General features: G+C 26.9%; 1 protein-coding gene across 2 annotated transcripts in view; it reads right to left on the bottom strand.

Annotated features, from left to right (window-relative positions):
* LOC101238065 (inositol polyphosphate 5-phosphatase OCRL) overlaps window positions 1–25,268 on the bottom strand; it is an 88,769-nt gene that overhangs the window by 55,690 nt on the left and 7,811 nt on the right. For both annotated transcript variants that reach the window (XM_065793814.1, XM_065793815.1), the window contains exons 4-11: window positions 24,770–24,861; window positions 24,634–24,651; window positions 23,501–23,611; window positions 23,080–23,154; window positions 21,357–21,410; window positions 20,040–20,368; window positions 17,082–17,281; window positions 14,080–14,181 (exon numbers count right to left, since the gene is read on the bottom strand). In XM_065793814.1, the coding sequence (XP_065649886.1) occupies window positions 14,080–14,181; window positions 17,082–17,281; window positions 20,040–20,368; window positions 21,357–21,410; window positions 23,080–23,154; window positions 23,501–23,611; window positions 24,634–24,651; window positions 24,770–24,861 (981 nt within the window). The remainder of the gene's footprint in view (window positions 1–14,079; window positions 14,182–17,081; window positions 17,282–20,039; window positions 20,369–21,356; window positions 21,411–23,079; window positions 23,155–23,500; window positions 23,612–24,633; window positions 24,652–24,769; window positions 24,862–25,268) is intronic.

Raw genomic sequence — 25,268 nt, 5'->3', positions numbered from 1 at the left:
CATACCCTGAATAAATTCAGCAGCAAGTCGTTTGAGATGCTCGTCATGGTGCCATGCTTTTATCAAACATTCTATCAGGTCACGTTTGTTAGTGGAGGGCATCTTTAAAACTTCACGCTTTAGTTCGTTCCACAATCCCTCTATTGGGTTGAGGTCGGGACTGTTCCCCGGCCAGTTCAAAACAACTATGCCAAGAGTATGAAGAAACGCCATCACTGATTTTGCAGTATGGCCATATACTATTCCCTCAATTGTGGATAAAGTCGATCTTGGATGATGTTTCTGTATTGATCTTGTCTCATAGTACCTTCGACAATATGAAGCCGTCCTGTACCAAACACGGATATGCAACTCCACACCATAAATATTCATACTTAATAAATGTCGATAAATTAGTAAAAAGTACAGTAAGAGTAACAAAATACATCAGGAAATGTAAAAACTTAATACTCACCCTTGACCAATCTTCAGCTGTCCTATCACGATACTTCAAAGCCCATTCAAAGTGTTTCTTCTTCATGGCATTGTTCAGAAAAGGCTTCACAGTTGGTCTGTAGGCCAAATATCTTTGTTCCACAAGCCTCCTCCTTGTTGTTCTACTACTGACGTTGACATCATAGAGTTGCCATTGCCTTGTCAGCTCAGCAGAGGATGATTTGCGACTCATCTTACATAAAAATATGAGCTGATGATCATCATGAGCCGTCACCTTCCTCATTCGTTTACAGTTTTTCTTATTCGAATTCAGAATATCCTCATCAAATTCAACTCTTTGTTTAATTCTACTGACAGAAGCTGGTGAAACACCTAGTTTTGTTACAATATCCTTACTTTTGATTGAAGAATACTGGAGATAAGCTTTAATTTTACGTTTTTTACCAGGGCTGAGATTCCCATTGTATCAATTAACTTACAATTATTAAAATAAAATTAATCTAATTACAATAATCTAAAGAAACAATAAAACTGTATCATACATTTACACAAATAAAGATTGCATACCACTAACATCATACCGTTCACTCATCAAACACATTTCGTAAAATACTTAAATTTACAAAATTCATGAAATTATATATAATATTCAAACCGTCACTAAGTAAACAAAACGCCACGTAAACAAACAAAATGGCGTTTTCATAGATATTTATTTAAATTTCAAAACCTATACACTTGGTTTTGTCATTTTTAACATATCTAATATATTTTAGGGGGCTATTTGGTATATACTTGCTGAAATAGACAGAAAATGTACAAATTTCTAATTCATTATCTAGCACTGTATATATATATATATATATATATATATATATATATATATATATATATATATATATATATATATATATATATATATATATATTCTTAAGGGGTAAACAGATTATATCTGTTGACCAGCCTCACACAACTTCTTCATCTGTTAGGTTGGCGCAGATGAATTTATAATACATTGTTTCCAGTTTAGGATGTCAAATGCTGGGTCTTCTTGACTCAATGCATTGGTTTTGGTTGAGTCTATGTTTTTATGACTAGGCAACACATTCTATTATCTCCTAATAAGGGTACAGCACTAAAACACAGTTTTATGGTTCTGAGGCCGGCAGGTAGTCAGGTTTCCCGAACTCTGTGGTAGCTCTCAGAGAGACTGATTCCATCAACAGCTGTAAAATATCAGAGTGTTATGTTGCGCAAAATATCAGTACCATGTTGCGCATGGATGGTGTCCCTGTTTGTACTTTTGATGTGCATTGTCAAAGCCAAATTTTGAGCCCTTTATTATGGTTTATTAATAGTAATGATGCAATTGCTTGGGCTATTAAATAGTGAACTGAGTACTATCTGTGCTATGAGTCAAGTTCTTTAACAAATCCAAAAATGAATAAAAAAGTACCAAACACTAAAAAACACTAAAAAACACAAAAAACCATTGTCATCACCAAGTTCTCTAAATCTATCATTTACTAAAATTCGTGGTCTTTCAAGAATATTTTTTTCTGTTGAGTTTTATTTCTTACAAAGTTCACCTAACTTGTTTGAACTTTGTTAACAAACCTACTTCTTCTTTGTGAGAATAATGGGAGTTCAGCTGTCTCATCTTGTGATCTTAGTGTGATGGTTATCTTGCTTTAATTCACAAAAACTCTAAAAGTCACATGCTTGGCCTGGGCATTTCATTTGTAACAAATCACCCATTTGTCAGGAAACTAGGTTTCAATCCATAGACTATTCTTTTATGTGCTTTTGCTTGGCACCACTTCACTCTATCACCTTTCTCTTTGTTTTATATCGTTCTCCTTCATCTCAAGACTGCACTCTTTTTGATGTTATTTCTGATCAAATTGACTAAGCTCTTTCTCTTTATCCTTCACCCAATATTGTTATTGTTGGTGACTTTATTCGTCATCATACTGAATGGCTTGGCTCCATTGTCAGTGACTCTGCAGGCATTTAAGCCCACAAGTTTTGCCTTTCTCAATCTCTAACTCAAACAGTCAATTTTCCAACTCACTTTCAAGACAATCTGAATCATTTACCTTCTCTACTCGACTTAAGTCTTTTTCTGATCCTAGTCAGTGCTCAGTTTCCCCACATTACCCTTAGGTGCTTCTGATCAGGGTTTGAACTCACTAATTAAACTATTATTTCATTCTTCTTCATCTTCTGAATCCCCTTATAATTGTACCTCTTACAACTACCTTAGAGCTGACAGGGACTCATTCTGTGATTTTTTTCGTGATGGCCCTTTAGTAGAAATCTTTTGTCTTCTTGCTGAAAAAAGTGCTTCTTACATAACTTCTTGGATTCAGGGTGGCATGGAATCTTTTATTCCCTCTCGACAATTCCAAGACAAGCCTTGCTCTTCTCCATGATTTTCCTTGCATTGTGCTGCTGCAATTTCTGATCGAAACCATTACTTCCATATTTATCAGCAAAACAATTCTCCAGAAAACAGACACCTGTTTTACTATTGCTAGAAACCATGGTAAAAAAGTTTTGTTCAATGCCAAAGCCCGCTATTCTCAGGTCACGAAGTATAGTCTTTCATCTCAAAAATTAGGCTCTCATGACTTCTACAGAATCTTTAACAGTATCTATAAGAATGGTAAATCTGTTGTTCCACCTCTCTTGTACAGTTCAGATTTTGTCACCTCACCTAAAGACAAAGCTGAAATGTTTGCTAAGAGATTGTCATCAATATCATCTCTTGATTCCACCAGTTGCATTCTACATAATATAGCTGACAAACAGGTTGATCCAGTGCTTGACATTCATATCACTCCAGCTTCTGTATCTTAAGTGATTTCCTGTTTAGACTTTTCTACAGCTTGTGGTCTGGACAACATAACTGTTATAATCTTGCAGAAGTGTTCTCCGGAGCTGTCGGACATTAATTCTTGTCTCGATAAAAAGCTAACCCTCTCTGATTGCTTGGCATTTAAGCTTGAAGAGGATCTTACTTCTGCTACAGAATGGGTCAGTAGCTGGTGAACTTTAACTAAGAGAAAACTCATTTTTTTTCAGCTAATTATTATCGCAATAGTCTAGATTTTCCTATATTTATGAACAATAATGTACTCAATGATTCATCTTTTGTTTATCTTTTAGGATTAATATTTACTTACGATCTTTCACGGAAACCATATATCAAATTGATTGCCACCTGTGCCATCTATTAAAATTCACTCTTGTGTTACTCATCATTTAATTAAGTCTCATTCTTTTATTATGACTGTTCCTAAGTGCTCTAAAAAATTTTATTTGTCCAGTTTTTTTCCTCAAACATTAAATCTTTGGAAATCGCTTCCTTCATCTTGTTTTCCTGATTCATATAATTTGCAATATTTGAGGCATCTGTCAATCATTACCTTGCTCTATAAACTTCATCTTTTCTCTTCTAGTAACTTCTAACGCTAATAGTGATTGCTTGCAGCCTTGTTGGAAGTGAAGATGTTGAAAATATATATATATATATATATATATATATATATATATATATATATATATATATATATATATATATATATATATTTATACACACTTATACAAATATAAGATATAAATAACTTATGCATTTATTACACTAGTTAACACCAGATTATGAAAGCATGAAACTAGTGACGTTACGTTTTTTATTTTGTTGTTTGTGAATCCTGTAGTAAACAGTGCAATCCCATTAACTCAGAAGATATTTGTACTTTGTCTGACTTAATGAATTAAGCAAAGTCCTATATGTGAAACTTTTTGAAAATGTCTGACTTATGGAGGATAGGAGACTTAGTATTTTGAATTTTTCTGTTATAGTTTAATTTAATTTTTAGTTTCGTTTAGCTTCAAATTTTTTAATAAATACACTTTAATGTAAGCTTGACCAATTTGAAGATATCAGTTAAAAATATTTAGTTTGTTAAATTATATTTGACACAAAAGTATTTGATATTCAAACGTTTTGAATTTTATTCAATGTTTTTAAATTTTAGATATAACAGTCATTTATAAATAGAATGTGATCGAACAAAACCGAAGCTATAAATGAAGTTTTAGTTTAATAAATTATTATAAGTAAAATATTATGCTAGATATTAAATTTTTAAGCATTCAAAGTTTGGAATTTTTATTGAAATGTTGGAAGTTTTGATATTTTATTACATAGACTTTAATGCAACTGAAAGTAAAAGTCTTAGTTAAGCAAAGATTTTTTTCAAATGGACCCAAAAAAACTGGGAGTTAGCAAGTTAATGGTTTGAAGGGATAATATGATAAAGTTCAACAGGAATTTTAAAACAAAACCTCATGCAGAACTTAACTTTTAAATAGAAGAAAAAAATCATTGGCTCTTCTGCACTGAGATTTTTAATTTTTATTTAATTCTGATTCACTCCCAACAAGGCTGCAAGCAACCACTATTAAGTTGGGTATTATTAGAAAAAAAGAATAGAGTTAAAAAGAAACGAAATGGATGACAGAAGACTTAAAAAGTTGAAGGTTGTATGAGTCAGGAAAACAAAAGATGGGAGAGAGTTCCAAAGGGTTAAAGTGTATGTGTGTGTGTGTGTGTCTGTGTGGAAGAGGGGGGGGGGACTAGATAAAAGAAAGCTTTTAGAGCATACAGGGACAGATACAGTAAAAGAATGAGACTTTGCTAAATGACGAGTCAATCGAGAATGAGCTTTAGTTGATGGAACTAGAGATGATAGCTCCTTTGAGCAGTGACCATGATAGTATTTGTAGAAAGAGAAAGAGATGCAACTTTACGACGATAGAAAAGAGACTCAAGCTTAGCAGATAGAGCAGGTGCAACTACATTTACAATGTTTTTGGACCTTGTCTAGAAGAGAAAAAGCATTATTAAAAGAACTAGCCAAAATACGACAACAGCATTCCATACCAAGACCAATAAAAGTTTTGTAGAGGTAGAAAATGGAATCAGGAATAAGAAAATGGCAAGTATGATAAAGAGAAGCAACCTTAGCAGATGCTAATTTAGCAATCAATTGTATATATGGTTTCCATGAAAAGTCAGTATTAAATCATAATCCAAGAAGACAAAAAGAAGTGGACTCAGTGAGAGGGTTGCCATTCATTAATATAGGAATTTCGACAGTACTGCGGTAATGGTTTGCAGTAAATAACTGAGTTTTTTTAGGGTTAAAATTTACAAGCCACTGTGAGCCCCAGTCATTTACAGTAATGAGATCAGATTTAAGATTGGCTGCTTGTTCTAAGCAATCGAAAAGAGAAGACTTTTTCTCAAGACAGGAGTATAAAGTTGATTCATCAGCAAAAAGAGTTACTTTAGATGTGAGGTTGTCAAGAAGATAATTAATGCAGATAGGAAACAAAATAGGACTAAGGATAGAACCTTGAGGTACTCCAGAAGTTACTGGAAAAAAAAAGAGTGTTGGCCTTTGAGGATGACTTTAATAAAGCAGTTAGAAAGAAACAATTTGATTATCTCAAAAACTTCCCCAGATACACCATATGAAACAACCTTACAAAGAAGCCCAGCATGCTAAACTTTGTTGAAAGCCTTAGATATATCAAGAGTAATAGCCCTAACCTCTCTGCTTCCATCTAATGCACGATAAAATCTTTCAGTCACAGCAGTTAGCAAGTCTGACTTAGAGCAAGAGGATCAAAAACTGTATTGATTGTCTGACAGTAAGTTATTTGACTCAAGATAGGATATAAGAAATTTATTTATCAAAGACTCAAAGACCTTGCTAATAACAGAAAGAAGAATGATCGGACGATAATTGGAGGGGTCAGAATGTTCACTAGAGTTTTTAAAAATTGGAGCAACAACTTTGTTGTTGAACTTTGTAAGACTATGATAGGAATGTTAGACCACAAGCTGTAGAAGAGTTTAATCGATATATGACTTAAGCAATGAAAGCTGGAGAGATTTGAATGTCTAACAATGGTTTAACATGTTTAATTGGAATGGAAAGAAGAGAATGGCCATAGGATTCAAGAGTCAAATTAGAAGAAGAGTTCTTGTAAATAGTTCTGCCTTATCTCCTTAGGAAAGGTAATAAAAATAGTCCCATGAATGAGAGATTGAATGTTAGACCTTTCTTTGTTAACAACGCTGTTAAAGACTTTCCTAATGTCTCTAAAGCCTAACTTCTGAGATAAGATACGAGATTTAGTGAACTGAGAATAATGGAGCTTAGCATCTGACAGCACCTTTTTACATCGATTTCTTGCAATAATAAAATAGTAGTTTGTTCTCAAGAGAGTTGTTCTTTTGAAAAAGATTAAAAAAATGATTAGGATTAGATATAGCTGCACATAAGGGTGAAAACCATGGAGTAGAATGAGGCTTGACAAGGTAACGACGAGAAGAAATAAAAGCTTCCGTACCTGCCAGGATCCAGGAGATTATGTAGGAAGCGCATTTTTCAGCTGAGAGGGCAAAGACCACAGCCCAAGGACCGTCACAAAGAAAATCACGAAAAGAATCCAATTCAGCTATAAGGTAGTAGTAATTAGTGCGATGATAGAGTGAGTCTAAAAAGGAAGTTTGAGATAAAAGATTTAAAGGGATTATTGCATGGTCAGAACCACCTAAAGGAGAAAAAGGAGAAACTGAACAAAAGCTAGGATCAGAGATCAGACATAAATCAAGGAGAGAAGGTAAATGATTAGGGTTGTCAGGAAAACGAGTCACAAAGTTAATTATCTGAGTAAGAGATTGAGATATGCAGAAGTTATAGGCTTTAGTGTCAGTAGGGTCAGAGGTGTTAGACCCAAGCCATTCAGTGTGATGAACATCGAAGTCACCAATAACAACAATATCGGGAGAGGGGTAAAAGGAGAGGGCATGGTCAATTTGATTAGAAATTTAGACGAAGGATAACAATAAAGAACAAAGAGAAAGGTGATAGAGTGAAGTGATGCTAAGCAGAAGCACATAAAAGAATGGTCAAAGGATTCGAACTAGATTTTACAACAAATAAGTGAATTAAAGCATATGTATACCCCAAGCCAAGCATGTGACTATTGGAGTCTTTGCGAATCAAAGGATATTACCCATCAACACTGAGATCTAAAGAAGGAATAACAGAAATTAAATTCTCACTAAGAGAAAGCAAGTCTGGTCAATTTTACAATAAGTAAGATTCAACTAATAGAAGGTTGCTTCACAGACCACAAATGTTAGTAAAGAATATATTAAAACAGTTAGGTGGTGGGGATGGTTTTTTATGTTTAATATTTTGGGTTAATTTTGGCATAATTTAAACTTAAAGAGAACTTATAAATATGTAAGTTTTGAGCAAAACCGACCTTTTAAAAAGCACTGATTCAAATAAGTGATTAAAATGGTTTTATTGTTTACAACTTTAATTTGCTTTGTTAATGAATATATGACATAAACTAAATTTTTTTTTTCTTTTTGATTCTCTTATTAAAATTACTTTTATTTTACTGGTGGTTAAAAACTTTATTTCATAAATGAATAAAGTTTTTATTTTATTACTGTTTTAATAAAAATATTTAATATATTATTTTAAAAATAATATCATGTATATAATAATTGCTGTATTTAACTGAGAACATTTTTTTTTTTTATTTTTTTTTTTTTATTTTCTCATAAGTTTTTGCTGCAAATGTAATAAATGTATGAATGATTTATAAATAAATTTAATATTTTCTATAATAAGATTTTTAAAAATATATATATTTAGTAAAATCTTGTTTTATGTAACACTAGTAACTTTGATAGTGTTTCATAAAACAATTATCTTTTTCATATTAAGTATCAAGTTTAAATAGTTTCTGCGCACAAGTGTTGATAATGTTATTAATAACTAATTTTAATGGTTTTTAAAATGAGCAGAAAAAATCTGAAATAAATTTTTTTTTAATATCTCAGCTCATTAAAATACTTTTTTCGTAGCATTTTCCCACCAATGAGAAGTCATTGCAATAAATGAATTTTTTTTAAATAAACTAAAAATTGTGCATTGGCAATTTTTTTCTCTTTCTTAATAGAAACAAGTAAAAAGAGACAAACAACACTCATGACATTTTTCAATAGCATTTCATAAAACGATTTCTTTTAGTATTAAGGATTCAACTCAAATTTTTAAAATACTTGATATAATTTGTTTTAATATTTAAAAAAAAAGATCAACACTAAATTACTTATATTATCAAACATTATTTTAAACAAATTAACATTAACAGGTAATTTGAACATTAATTATTGCAAGTTTAAATTTAAAAAATGTATTGATTTTATTTATAATTATTATTTTAAAAAGAATATGATTTCATTTATTTTCAAGCAAGTTGTTTTTGCGTGTTTAGTTTCAGTCATGAAGAACTATTATTCTCATTCTTTATATACTCAGATGAAAATTTAAACAAAGAAAAAAATAAAAATTTTGACCGCCCAAAAAAAACAATTGATTGTCAATTCCGTGTGTTAGCTGGTCACTCTTCTTTGATTTCTTATTTTCCATGCTGATATATATATATGTATATATATATATTTTTTGTTATTCACCTCCCCAAGGCCGAGAAGGCCACTACAGATGAGGAGGCTACTTAATAGTGGTTATAACCCTCTCTCAACTCTATAACTCCGAAACACAAACCTTGACGAACAAGGCCGCTGCGCCAAGAAACAAGTTGAGCGCGGTACTACCAGGGACGTGGTGGGGATCAAACTCGGAACCTCTCGCTTATAAAGCGAGCGCTTTACCACTACACCACTACCGCATTATATATATATATATATATATAAATATATATATATATATATATATATATATATATATATATATATATATATATATATTTATATGTATATCATAAATTATTGGACTAATTATTGAATTGAAAGAATTAAAAATTGAACTTTTGCCAAATTAAAAACATTTAATATATGTTGTTGCAATTTAATATTATGTAAAAAAAAAAAAAAAACAGTAATAACTTGAAACAAACATTACAGTTAATTGTAAATCAAGACTCAAATTTTTGGATTTCTGGAAAAATTAAAATATCCAGAATTTCGAATATATCTGGAAAGAGATAATCCCTGATCAACAGTAAGTGTGCTGCAAGTAACCATATTGCAAAATTGCATTCTATGTTTGGTCAAATTAGTAATAATCTAGTTTTTATTTCTAATGAATGGTTCTGATCTGACTTTAAAATTGAGCATGTTTTAGATGTCTTAAACACATCTTGTGTCCACTAGGTAATTACCTTATTTTTTTTATAGCAGGATAAATACATTGACAAAATTTTAATTGACTTATTTTTAATTGCCTTCAAAGAAATATACTTCTTATGTGTATTATTGTTGGGAAATAAATTACCTTAATTCAATATCATTCCCATCATAGACATTAAAACCCAATTTACCTGATAATCTTCACTTTGACAGACTATCTTAGGTATCAAAGTTAATATGTTTTTGATTGCCTTCAAAATTTACTCAGAGTATTGTGATTGGGGAAATTATTTAAGAAATTAATTACCTTAATTCAATATCATTTGCATTATCATATACATTAAATCCTAAAATAAATAATTAATACTCTGGCACATATAGATGATAAATGATGTGCTGATTGTTTAAATCTATTTAAATCTAGCCAAGCAGTTCTAGCAGCTGTAAAAACAGCAGATAATGAAGATAGGCTTCAAGATACATTAACAAGAGTAAATTATATTTTTAATTACATTAAACACCTTATTAAGATGTACAGCAGAAAAAATCTAAAAGTCAAATGCTTTGTAAATCTAGATTAGAAAACTTGTTTAAGTTAAAATAATTTAACCAAAAAATCCCAGTTAATTCTAGAAAAAGTCAAAAAGACTAATCCAAAAAAAAGGCATAACCATGCACAGTAATATGTTCTTTCTAAAAAGAGATAATGATATTACCAACATAATGATATTAAGGAGATAATGATATTACCAAAAGGTCTTTCTTAAAGTCTGATAATACTGATTAATTTACTGATAGTACCATGATTTATATCATGGAAACTATATATATGAGTCACGTTGTAAAGACTGTAAAGATGAGAATCCTCAGTTATTGAAAATAGCATATGAAAAAAACTGTTTTAAATGGCCAATTGTGGAGAAAATTTTGAACTATAAGGAAGATTAAATTTTATTTTAAATTGCTCTCCCTGTTCTAAAAAAATTTGTGGCTGACTATAATAAAAAAGTTTACAAAACATATTGAGAAAATAATATTCAAGTTATTGCTTCTGAGTTATATTTTTGGACGCAATATGCTTATTTTTTTAATTTGGAGCAAAATAAGCAAAGCTAACTCCAACTCTTCCAAATTTTGAAGAACCATTAGAGCAAAACAACAACAAAATTAAAATAATTTACATCGTATGCATAATTTTGCCTATTACAATGCAAATATTTAAAAAAGAACAGAATTGTTAGTATGTATATTTTTTTCTCATTCTATATATTCAAGTCTGATTCTTAAGAACAACTTTTTTGTAAAAAAAGAAGAAGAAAATAAAGAACATTAAAAAAAAAATCTTTTTTTGTCATCATAAACATCCTTCATACCTAGGTAATACCTGCCAAAACCTAAATCAATGAACGTGCAAAAGAACCTCCGCAGATGACTATTTCAGTATGATGTTTCATGCAAGGCTATTTATGCATAGATATTTGTATACATACACATAGATATTTGAATACATACATACATATATACATATGTATATACAGTAAACTCCCAGTTGTTTGAACTGGTACTTATTTGAGTTTCCTGTTTATTCAAAGCAACTTTCATTCCTCATGAATTTTACTGAATAAACTCATGCAAATATCCACCAGTTATTTGAACCTGCAGTTATTCGAAATTTTGTTTATTCAAAGCAATTTTTTGCTCCCCTTGACAAACACCCTGTCTGTTAATCAAAGTTTTCCTTTGGCTCAAGATACCAGCGCATTGCATTTTAAAATATAACTTAATCGAATGTTATCAAAATAAATGTATGTATTATAATCAAAATATATGTATGTATAGGCAAAAATTGCTTTGAATAAACAAAATTTCGAATAACTGCAGGTTCAAATAACTGGTGGATATTTGCATGAGTTTATTAAGTAAAATTCGCGAGGAATGAAAGTTGCTATATGTAAAAAAAAAATAAAGTTATCAAAATATAAAAAAATTGAACCCATTAAACATAGTGCAGTGTAAATTTTAACATGGTGGACTAACCAAAGATAAATATCTTGCTTTTAAAAATTCGTAAAAAGGTCAAACTCAAAAGAATGAAAAAAAGTTTAGTGTTCCTCAAAACTCTTAAACTTACTAGATAAGCCATAAAAAAGGCATAATCATTAAGAGTCTAGTTCATTTGGAGCAAAGAGACTAAAGTTATGTTTTGAAAAGCAATCCGTTAAAGCTGTATATAAATGATTTATGAACGCACGTGAACAAAATGTACTAATTGGTGGACATGTCATTAGAAAGAATGCTTTAGATTTTACAACCCTAGAATAGCCCCTGTATATATATATATATATATATATATATATATATATATATATATATATATATATATATATATATATATATATATATATATATATATATATATATATATATATATATATATATATATATATATATAATATATATATATATATATATATATATATATATATATATATATATATATATATATATATATATATATATATATATATATGTATGTATATACATATTTATTTTATAAATTTAATTTTCTACTCTTGTTTTATTGTACTGAAAAGATTATGGGAAAAAGCTATTTAAAAAAAGCAATTAAAATTTTACTGTTAATCCTTAAAATATCATGCATACAGACCACTTCTAGGTTGCAAGCAGTTAGTGATTAACTGAAACAAAAAAAAAAGCCAAAACCAAAATAAACTGAAATTTCAAAAGTTAACAACTGGTTTGATTTTCTCTGCAAAACAAGAATTTTTTAAGGTATTTGGTGAAAATTCTTCAAACTTTAGTGCAAATTCTCGAAATATTTTGAGAAAATTCTCAAAAATATCTATTTTTCTTAATTAGATAAAAATTTTAAGTCTTAAGCCTTTTTGGTTTTGGTATGTTTTTTAACTGAAATTTTGCTTTTTACCAAATTTATAAAAAGTACTGAAACCGAAATTTTGGTATCAATTCAAATTAACATGCATCTGAAACCGATACTGAAACAGAATTTCAGTTGATCACTACAAGTGATAAAATTACAACATCTTAACCAAACTATTATATACATATTTAAAAAAGGAATAATTAAGACCACAGAAAAATTTTGTTTATTTCCTACTTCTATCCACTTGATTTTTTAAACTATGAAACTTTATTTAAACAATTACTTATATTAATATAAACCCTCTATTATTTCATAATATTGAGCACTGTTAAATTCACCAGAGCATTTATATTATTATTTATCAAATTTTCTTTTTATCAAGTTTTACAGATAAAAAATGTAAAATCTGAAATTAAAAATTAATGCTCAATTTGAACCATTTTCAAAACACAAACATCATAGAATGATGTCTGCCACTTAGCAGACAACACTGCTACCTATTTTATTCATAATTATAACAATTTTTTTAGCTAAAGTTTAGAAAAAATTCAGGGCATGCTCAGAATCAACTCTGAGCTCTGTTAATGAATATTAATATTCATCTACCTTTTATATGAATGGGCACTTCTAGTCTAGCTGAAAAACATATTCCAATTGACACAAAATAGTTGATATTCTTTTTTAACTACTAGATTGCTTGGATGTAGTTTTTCAGACAATAATAACTTTTTTTTAAATTTCTAATATAAGAATAATAAAATAAGACTGTTAAACCAAAAACGAATCAATTGCAAAATTTTAAATTTTCTATTAGAAATAGAAATTATCTATTACTAATAGAAAGTTTTTTTTATATAAAAAATTTCAAAGAAATACCATTATATATTAAATTTTTTTTGAATTTTTAATTTTTTTCATAAAATTTGTTAAGTATTGGAAAATAAATGTTTTTTGCACAATTTTTTTGGTTTGACATTTCATTTTATATGTACTTGTTTGTTTTAAAAAAAACTTGTCTCCTTTGTATTTCAGTCATTTTTTTTTTTATTTAGAATTAATTAAATATTGAATTTTTTATAGAGCCTTCTATAGAACCATTTATAAAGTGATAATTTTCAATTAATTGGTAAATATATTTTAATCAATTTTAAGATTAAAAAATAATTTTAAAAACTTTTACATTTTGACAAAGTCAGACAAAGGTTTTTCAACAACCGTGTAATCAATGACTGGTTCGCCAGATGTCATCGAGGCAACATCAGTTGATAAATTTAAAGAATTACTGGACAATTTTCAGCCATCGTAGTTACTATAGCTCAACATTTACTGTAAATGCCACAAAAAAGAGCCTGGCATATGAGTTGAATATAGATGAGTATACTCAGCTAATGAGTTTAACAAAGCTGTGGCTATGTGTAACTTAATTAACTATTTGAATTGTGCATGTATTAACAACATATCTACATGTATTATCAAACTGACTCACCCTATAGCTAAAACATCTGGAGGTTCAACATTGCAGTCAATCCAAGGCTTTAGACATTCAAAAGCTAATTGTCCATTAACATTCCAAGTACCCGTAAATACACTGAAATTAAGAGCCATATAATAATTAAATTATTTATGTAAAAGCCATTTAAGTTATAAAAAGTAATTTTATAAAATACTTACAAAAGTAAAACCTAATTCTGTTAGGACCTCATCCTGTATATGTAAATATTTTAAATAATTATGAACTTTACATGTTGTTATGTTAATATTTAATAATAATTTTGATATTTTATTAAAAAATAATGACCTTTTAATTTTTTTTTTTTTTTTTTTGTATTATAATAAAGATAAACTTATCAGATACTGATTTTGCAATCAACTTTATTTAAATTGATTTTAATATTATATTTCTTTAAAGATAATCTGAGACATAAAATAAAAGATTCAATCAGTTGCCATTTATAAATATAGAAACACCAAAATTATTGAATTAACAATCAACTGTAAACAGCAAATATAGCTGAAAATAGAGTTTTATTTGAGTCAAAATATGTCAACAACTGCAAGCTCCAGATAATAAGGAAACGAAATCATATTCAAGATCGGCTGCCTGCTCTAAACAGTGAAATAGTCATTTTATTTTATCAAGACCAGAATATATAGTGTGGTATATAAAGATAAAAAAAGTATTAAAGTTTATTAAAGATTCAAAGACCTTATTAATGATAATATGGAGAGTAATTGAACTATAGTTAGAAATCTTAGAGTGGTTTCCAGAGTTTTAATAGGAATGAAAAAGGCAGTTTTATAGCAAACATCAAATCAAAATTCAGCTCTTGCTAAATAGTTTAAAGAGTACAAAAAGTTACAAACACTTATGATGTAGGAAAGTTTAAGATAAAAATAATTTTGGCCACAAAAACATAATATTTAAAGATTTACCAAGATTCTCTAAATTCTATAGTGAAATAGAAAACTTGGTAATCAAATTAAAAAAGAAGATTAAAAATCCTAAAAATTAAAAAAAGAAAAAGATTTAAGCTTGGTCTAAACCACCAAAAAGAAAAAGAAAAACTGAGCAAAAGGCCTGATCTTATGCTTTTTTCTCATAGAAATACAAAAATACAACAATATAAATGGGTAAGTGAAAGCACACAAAGAAATAGTCATACAATTCAAACATGATTTCATAAAAAATAGGAAAAGTGTTATGTAAGTATATGCTCAAAATACAGTCAAAAAGATCACTCTTTCTTTCAACTTTAAATTAATATTACAACCCCATAACTCTAAAAAAACAAACATTAACAAACACATATTTTTAAGACCGGAGAAATAATTATTAATACTTGTTAAAAGTTTATTAAATAATTACAAAAGACTATAATAAACATCAATGAAACCATTTCACACAAACTTTAAATTATCCTTTTTTTGTTTATATGTTTTAAGTCATATATTTTTAAATGTTTGGAGTTAATTTTTATGTGCTTAAAATCATATTTACCAATAAATGTTATAATTGTAATTATAACTAGGGCTGTACCAGATTTTGGCTTTGGCCGAAATCCAGCCATTTTTATAAATTTGGCTCAAATCCAGCTCTGGCAAAAAGTTAACAAATCCAGCAAACTTTTTGCTGGATTTCTGACTTTTGGTCAGATATTTATTACATTTTTTTTGCCCATGTTTACATATATACTTAATATTTTATTTATACAAATCAATGTTCTTTGTAATTCCATATTCTATGACCTCCATGTTTGTAATGGTATCTGTATTTACATTTCATTGCAATTTAATCAGCTAAGCCTAATTTCTAAAACCAACTCAATAAAAAATTCTGAAGGGAAGATCACGATAATCTGAAGTGAAGACACACGATAGAGTCTGAAGTGAAGACACAAATGTGGTTAAATATATATTCAACAAAGTTACAGTGCAGAGAGTATTGATGCAAGTCAATCTGAGCAGCAGATTGACAAAATTAAAGAAATTCCAGCAAAACAAACCTGGCTGGATAATTCCTTTACATGATCATCATTACTCTGACAATGTATTGATGAAATTGTTCAGCCTACGTCCGCTGGTGGCACAGCACATGAACAACAATTACCAACAGGCACTGACACTCAGCTAAACAAGTATTTGCAGAACCAGAAATAAATAGACATACTGATCTACTACAGTGGTGGAGTGACAACGTGCAACGATTGCCAGCTCTGGCGACAGTAGGTCGCATTTATTTGGGTGCCCCACCGACAAATGTACCATGCTGGGGAGGTCTTCCATGATCATTGTAGCTTTATAATGCAGCTCGCCTTATATTTCTAAAGTACAATTTGAAACTGAAAATTACAATTTGAAACTTTACTTCACTTTCAAATTGAAAGTTTCAATCATTTATCAATTTTTTGTTATGTCATGATATGTTATGTGAAATTGTGTCCTTCTGTTTTAATAACAACAATAAAGTTTAACAGAAAACAGTTTTTACTTGGTATTAAGAATGGTCAAAATTGATGACCATTCTTAATATCAAGTAGGGATGTACAGGATTTCCACTCCTGTAATTTTTTTTTGAAATCTGCCGGATTCTACCGGATTTCTACTGACAAATCCAGCCGGATTTGTCAGTAGAAATCCGGTAAATCTGGCTCTGGCCGGATTTGAAAAAATTAAATCCGGTACAGCCCTAATTATAACATTTATTGGTAACATTTATTATACATTGTAATAAGCCATATTTGATATAGACCTGTTGTATAAATATATACATTAGATTGTATATATTGTTACATATAACAACAATCATAACAACAACAATAATAATAAAATTCTGAATAAAAAAGTTAAGAACATATACTAAGAAAAAAATATATTTATATTTTTATTACTAAATTTTTATTATAAAATATGTTTATATTATTTTATAATTTGTTATTACTTTTAAAATACACATGTATTTATATTATATTACAATATAACTGATTATACCTAAATGGGTAAATGTCAGTAAATTCTTTTTCTCTAGCAGCCATGTGTAATCTTAAATAATTTTCCCTAGCCCGAAAACCTTTTATATCAGTTGATGTGCGATTTAATGGTATGCTTAGTGGAAAACTTTCTAACTTGGAAACATCTACACTGTCAAGTACATCGAAAGCATCATTTGTAGAGTTGCTATTAGTTTCCTCCTTAAAATAAAACAAAGTTTATATTATTAAAATTTTTTGAGTTTATACTCTTGAAAGAATTTTTTTCTAGTTTTCCCTGGTAGCACCACACTTAACTTATTTCTAAGCAGATTCACATGTCAAGATTTGTGTTCTTTTTTATGTGAAAAAATCACATAGAAAAGTACAGGTTTTTCATAATATTTACCTAACATTTTTTTGAGCCTCCACAATTTTGACCTCAATAATAGTATTGAGCCTCCTTTAATACTAAATCAACCATGTGAAGGTGAATATAAAAATAACCAAAATTTTCTGACAGTAAAGCCCATTATTATTAAGTTAAAAACTGATTCACAGACTAAAGTCAATAACTTCAGATAACTAAATTTATTTCTAATTTAAACCAGAAGTTAGACTTTGGAGATTTTGAAAATTTATAACATCATAAACATTAAGTTTCATTAACAAATGCAAATCTTCTGGAACGCCAGAAATATTAAAGTTGTTACCTGTAAAATTGACACATTCATGAAACTGTCAATTACTTGATTCTTTGAACTGACTTTAGTCTGCCTAGCTTGTTTAAAACAACCCAAAATTCAGAAAAATTATGAATCATAATTGGTTAAAGAGAGTTAATAGGTAAAAAATATATAAATATAACAAAAAACTGTTGTTGCAATGGATTTGTAAGAAAATTGCGATGAAAGAGGGAAAAAAACAATTTTTCATCAAATTTTCAATATAATATAATTTAAAATTTGATTTATGAAAAAGAAAAAGCTAAAATCACTTTTGAAAAAACTATTTTAGTACATTTTTTAAATTTTGAATTTTTTCAACTGTTTTTTTTTTTTTTTTAAATCAAAACATACAGGTTAACTTTTTTATTACTGTATACAACATTAAATGTCATATCAATCTACAATACTTTTTAATTAAATTTTTCCAGAGTTATTTGAAGAATAGTAGAAAGGTAAAAATAAAATACTTGTTTAATTGACTTCATTATGAAAGGACTAATGCATGTAAATACTGATTTAACAATATTTTGAGGTTTCATATTTTTGTTTAAATTGATTTAAAATGCTTTGCAGCTAACATATATGATGATAGAATTTTAAATTTAAATTTTTAAATAAAATCTAAAGTTGGTTAGAGAATGCAGCTATAGAATTTCAAGTAAATATGCTTTTTTATTAAAATTTTTTTAGCTTTGTGCTTTTTTAAAACTGATTAGAAAAAGTATGAAATCATAAAAAAAAAAGTAAATCAGATGATACTTTTTGTGGTAACAAACAATTGAATAGTGATAAAGCACAAGTCAAATATATAAAGAGACACAAAAGTGGTCAATTAAAACATCCAACATTAAACACTACCAACCAATCTGAAGGATAACAGGAGTATTTGCATAGTCTATGTAAATACTTCTGTTATCCATCAGGTAAAAAACGTGACAAATGTGTAATGCAAATAGGTGAACTTATATATAAGTATACATCAGGCCAAATATGTGACTATAGGAGTCTTGGCAAAACAAAGACTCCAATAAACTTTTTGGTATTAAAACCATCAATTTTATAAGAAATAACTTGATTCAAACATAGATGGTAGATGACACCCTAAGAATAAGCTTTCAAGTTGCCCCCAACGCGATTCAACCCAAACTCATAATAAAGTAACAATACACACTAAACAGGGGCTATTCTACTCATAGACTGTTTTCGATAGCGTCGACCCTATTCGGGCACTGATTTAGAGGCCACCGAAATTAAAGTTTGAGGTCTTTTTTTTTTTGACGTTTTGTTTTTACTTTACAGCAAATAATATTTTTTCCCATATTTCCATAAAGCTACCATTATTTTCAAAAAATACATAGACTTTGTAGCATAGACGCCCATACAATTTTTCCATGAAGAGGGTGAAAGACTAAGAACCAAAACAATACCTAATTAGCTTATTTAATAATGAAAATACTTATAGTTAAAAAAAAAACAGGTCCTCAGTAAAAAAAGGTCATTTGCCTTTCCCCTTCACTCTGAAAAGTTTTTTTAAAAGGTCAAATAATTTTTAATGAAAAATCACAAAAAATAAGTTGTTTATTTTTAGAGTTTTCAAAGTTTTTTATATTTTTTAAATAAAATTAATTTTAATTATTAATTTTAAAAAATTATTTACTTTTTTAACTCTAATCATTATTTACTTTTTATAAATGCTTTTAATTTAAATGTGTAACTTTGAATACTGATATATTTGGTATACAAAATATATCAGTATTCAAAGTTACACATTTAAATTAAACTACAAATCAAACAAGATTAATATTCGGGATTTTTTATGTACAGTGTATACTTTTAATCTACCTTTTTTCATCCAAAAGGCAATATCTTTTTGGCCGCCCTGTGAGCTGGCCTCAAATCATTAAACGGAGTTAGAAAGCTGTAAGAGATTAAGAGAAACAGAAAGAGTATATATACACATATACATTTATATATATATATATATATATATATATATATATATATATATATATACATATATATATATACATAGATACATATATATATATATACATATATATATATATACATATATATATATACATATATATATATATATATACATAGATACATAGATACATATATATATATATATATATATATATATATATATATATATATATATATATATATATATATATATATATATATATATATATATATATATATATACATAGATACTTTTTTATCAAAAACATCACTTTTACACCAACCTCGTTTCCTATAGGAACAAAAGAAACTTGTGACATTGTTCGTTCAATCCATGATTTCCCAGAAGAAAGTCTTGTTGAAACCACTTCACGACTTCGTCTTAACAGATCTGAATTCATTTGATCTGATTTAATACTCTGTTCTATTTCTTGTTGTGAAAGAGGATCAAAATCTTTAAGATCAAAAACTTTTTCATTAGTATTCAATATGGTTGGTGGTTTTTCTAATTTCTGATCAAATGGATTAATATCCACAAAATCTCTAAGTAAGTCAACATTGCTTGAGTTGTCATCTTTGTTAAAAGGATCAAAGGAAGATATATTACAATCAGCTAAATAAAAAGTTATATTTTTAAACTTTAAAAGTGCTTTTAAGATTATGTAAAAAAAAAAATTATAAGAATAAATATTTTGAACCAACAATAAAAAGCATAATTCAATCAATACTTAACAATAAAAATAAAATCTAGAAAAATTGAATAAAAAAATCTTTTTCTTTATTTTGTTATCAGAAAAATGTAAAACATATGTTAAAGGAATTTCTTTAGACATTTACAAGCTTTCAAAAAAAAGTTGAATAGACTGTGCATACTATTTTTTTTCCTTTAAAAAATACATGTTAATTATCAATTCAATGCAATTCGTATTTTTTTTACATAAATAAGTGAATAAAGTAAATAAAGTTCATTTTTTTCATAACTTTATTTCTAAATAAAAAAATTAAGGAAAAAAAATCTGCTTCAATATCTTTTAAACTTCAATCTTTTTTGTTTAATAATTTATTTCCTTTAGTAATTATTTGGCTAACAGTTTTTTTTTAAATCTTTCACACCTAAAAGTTGAACTTATTCACAACTTAACTATAAAATATGAACTATGACTAATAGATTCTAAATAAAACAAAAATGAGAAATTAAGCTACATATCTAACTTTATTGTGAAAATTTTCAATGTGTTCATTATTAATGGATATTAAATTTTTTATCATATTTTCAAATATCATACTTTTTTAAACTTTTGTAAAATTTTGTTTTTACTTGCTGTGATATTATATGTTTATTTAAAATGATTTTTATACATAGTGTGTCTTTTATTTTAACTTTTAGAAAAATTATCTTTTTCTTTTTTTTAGCAATATGGTCTACAAAACAAAGGTAAGAACAGTTTTTTATTTTTATTTAGTAAAAAATATGTAAATACTTAATATATTTTTCTTAAAACATAGAATTGATTTAGTTATTATTAAAAACACAACATGTAATTGTAAAACTTTAGTTACATGACTTAATAAAAAACATGTAACTGTAAAAAGTCACTTACTGACTACCGGAGTTGATAAGCTTATTTTGCTAATTTCACTTAAGGGCCAACTACCTATGATGAAAGAGTAAAAAAATTACAATAAACAAGTAAAAGTTCCCCAATATATATATATATATATATATATATATATATATATATATATATATATATATATATATATATATATATATATATATATATATATATATATATATATATATATATATATATATATATATATATATATATATATATATATATATATATATATATATATCTATGTATATATGTATGTATTTATGTATGTATGTATGTATGTATTTTTGTTTGTATGTTTGTTTGTATTTATTTATGTATTTATGTATGTATTTATGTATATATGTATGTATGTATGTATGCATGTATATATGTGTATATATATATATATATATATATATATATATATATATATATATATATATATATATAAATATGTATATATATATATATATATATATATATATATATATATATATATATATATATATATATATATATATATATATATATATGTACTACTACATATTACTACAATACTAGTTTTTATTAATTTTAAAATTTTTTGTTTATAAATTAAATGTTTATATCTATCTATAAGTGAAATTTTAGCGTGATTATTATTTTATTAAGTTTTAATATTAATTTATTTTATTAGTTAAAACTTTAATTTTATTTTATTATTCAAAACATTTAAATCTTTGCAGTTTTTCAAATATTATTTATAAACAGAAAGTCTGTTAAATTTAGTTTTGGTATAGTTATATTAAACACATGTGAAGAGGAAACATGTTAATTCAAAAATATAAAACTTTTTTCAAATTTGATACAAGTTAAGGTTTTCATTAAGTCTATTGAAAATAGGAAACACAACAGTGTTACACAATTCAGAGCTTTTAAAAAATTGTCACAATAAAAATTAAAGTTGTGCTAAATAAGCAACAGAAACGTTTGTATACGGAACATCACCCACAAAAAATAATAACTTTTCAGACCATATTTTACATTCTAATACGCATGTGGCAACTGTTTTAAGATTGAGTGAAACTAAGTAAAAAAACTCATAATACTAACAATTCCATGAGTGAACAGAAAATTCTGATGATTAGTAAATTATGAATATATATCAATAATGGAACAACCACCATTGCACATTTACAAATTTACATTTACATTTACAGTTTGTAAATAAGAAAAAACAACTTTTTTTAGTATTATTTTTCAGGTTTCTTTTTTTCCCTCCACGTGTTATTAAAGGGTCAGATCATTTATTTACATAAAGTTATAAATTCAAACTATGCTACTATATTAAAGAGTGTTTTTTTTCCTTAAAAATAGAAAACAACTACTGTAGGTGAAGTAAATTCTTATTCCCTGTGGAGGTAAGAATAATCGGATTTAAACTGTTAGTGGGTGTACATTATCTACTTATTTTTTGAAACAATTTGCCATTAATAAAAATCTTTGCCTACAGCACATAAACTAAATTTGTATTTCTAAACAACATTCACTAATTCATAAATTCCAAATAAGTTAGATGTTACTAAAAAATCATGTCAAAAAATTGGAAAACTTAAAGTGATAATAAAAAGTGAAGATAAAGATAAAAATAATGATTGACAGAAAAATATTGAATGAAAATAAAGCACCAACCAAAACTATAATTCTTATTCATAATTACCAACACAAGTGCTAAATGAATTACCGTCAGTTGAACAGCTTGATTTATTATATTTTTTTAACCAATCAAATGATAAATTTGTTCCAGAAATAAGAGCCACTAAAGAAGAAAAAAATTATTGAAAAACTATGCATGTTTTTTAATACCAAACAGGTTACTCTAATAGAATTATCATAAATTATAATTATTACAAACATTATACAAACTTATACAATGTATTTAGTAAATTTAAAAAAAAAATCAACTCTTAAATTAATTAAAAAAAACAAACCCATAAGCCTATAAGGTTTTAAAAACTAGAAAACTTTTAAGAACTTTAAGCAAATAGTTTTGAATTTTCTTTTAAAATTTGTTAACCTAAAAAACTTAAAAAGTTTAAAAAAATTTTAATAGGGTTTGTAACTTCTTTCAGAAATTATAATTAAATAATATTGTTGTAAAATACCTCCATGAATTTCTGAGAGTAATGTAAAAAACTTGTTAGTGGCTTCGCCAGTACTAAATTCAACAGTATATGTTGTTAAACCAGATGATACATGATACTGGATTTCTGTATCTATTCAATATAATTAACGAGAAGTGATTTAAAATGAAACAAAATGTGATAAAAAAAAAAACTCATGACAACACTATACATAGAAAAAGTTAAACGCTTAAAAAATAAAATATGTGAAAAAGATGACATTTTCATCAATCCATTAAATATGACAGTTCTAGAAATTTTAACTGAGCCTAAATATTTTATTCAAACATTTAAGTTAAAAATATATTTTTGTTAAAAAAAAATGAAAATAATTAAAATTAAAGGTTTGAAGCGCTCTCCTATAAAAAAAAGAAAAAAAAAAAGATTTGGCTAATTAAGATAGGAGAGGGTTGTATTTATCCTATTTATCTTTTTTTTATATATATCTAAAATGTCCTAAAATCTCTGTTTTATTCATTTGCAAGTGCTGTCAACGTAGGTTCAATCTAGTTTTCAAGTGGCATCAATCTAGGACTAGGTGTAAGTACTTAATTGCTCTAGTAGGCTTGTCACAGCATGATTTTCTGATTCTCATTAGACTTATCAAGATCGCATATCTTTATTATAGGTATTGATTAAAATTAAAGATACAATGAGGTCTATTAAATAAATTGCTCTTATCTGATGTAAAATATATACAACTGTTACAATCTATAACTACTTATGATATATAACATAATATGTAACACCTTTATTTAAACTTTTTAAATAAAATTTTAAATAAAGGTGTTACATATTATGTTATATATATAAGGTGAAAAGATTCAACTTTTATATTTTGCTTAAGCTTCATTTTTTTTTTTTTTTTTCTTTTTAAGTAACTTTTAATGGTTTTATCAACATTGTAAACATTTAAAAAAAGGGTAATTATCCACTATCTCCTTTCATAACAGATCTAAAACTTTTATTAAAAAAAAAAGAAAATACTGTCTCAATGTTAAAACATGCTATTCAAAAAGCACAATTGGCTAATTTAATATTAAAGGTAAACAATATGTTTATAACATGAATATTTGGTAAATATATATGAAAAAGTAAAACAAATATAAACTTACTTGTTTTATTAAATGTGCCTAAAACAAAATTATAAAATATTTGTAACAGATATCCAACTTTCAAAATTTACATACTTAGTAAAAGTTTAAAAAATTTAATAAAAATACTAAATTTTCAATATAAAATTAAACATACTGAATCTAAAACTTTCATCTATTGCCAATGCATATTTTGAACGAATATTAACTTCTTTTGAACCAATACCAGGATGGGTGATAATAAGTAAACTATACGCAATAAAGTGCAATATAGATAAAGAGCAAAAGCTATTATTCATATATATATATATATATATATATATATATATATATATATATATATATATATATATATATATATATATATATATATATATATATATATATATATTATATATATATATATATATATATATATATATATATATATATATATTTATATATATATATATATATATATATATATATATATATATATATATCAGCACAAAAAATAACAGGCAGTCAACGGACAATGACCGCTTGAAATGAAAAACATTGCCGTTTTGATCTCCCAAAATGAATTCTTGCTGGTCAAGGTTGACTGGTTAAAAAAATCTTTTTTTTAAAAAAATAAGCATTTACAAGCAACCTAGATGTATTTTGAAAATAATAAA

The sequence above is a fragment of the Hydra vulgaris genome, chromosome 03 (assembly GCF_038396675.1).
Source record: "Hydra vulgaris chromosome 03, alternate assembly HydraT2T_AEP".
NCBI lineage: Eukaryota > Metazoa > Cnidaria > Hydrozoa > Anthoathecata > Hydridae > Hydra > Hydra vulgaris.
This window is presented reverse-complemented; position numbering and strand designations above follow the sequence as displayed.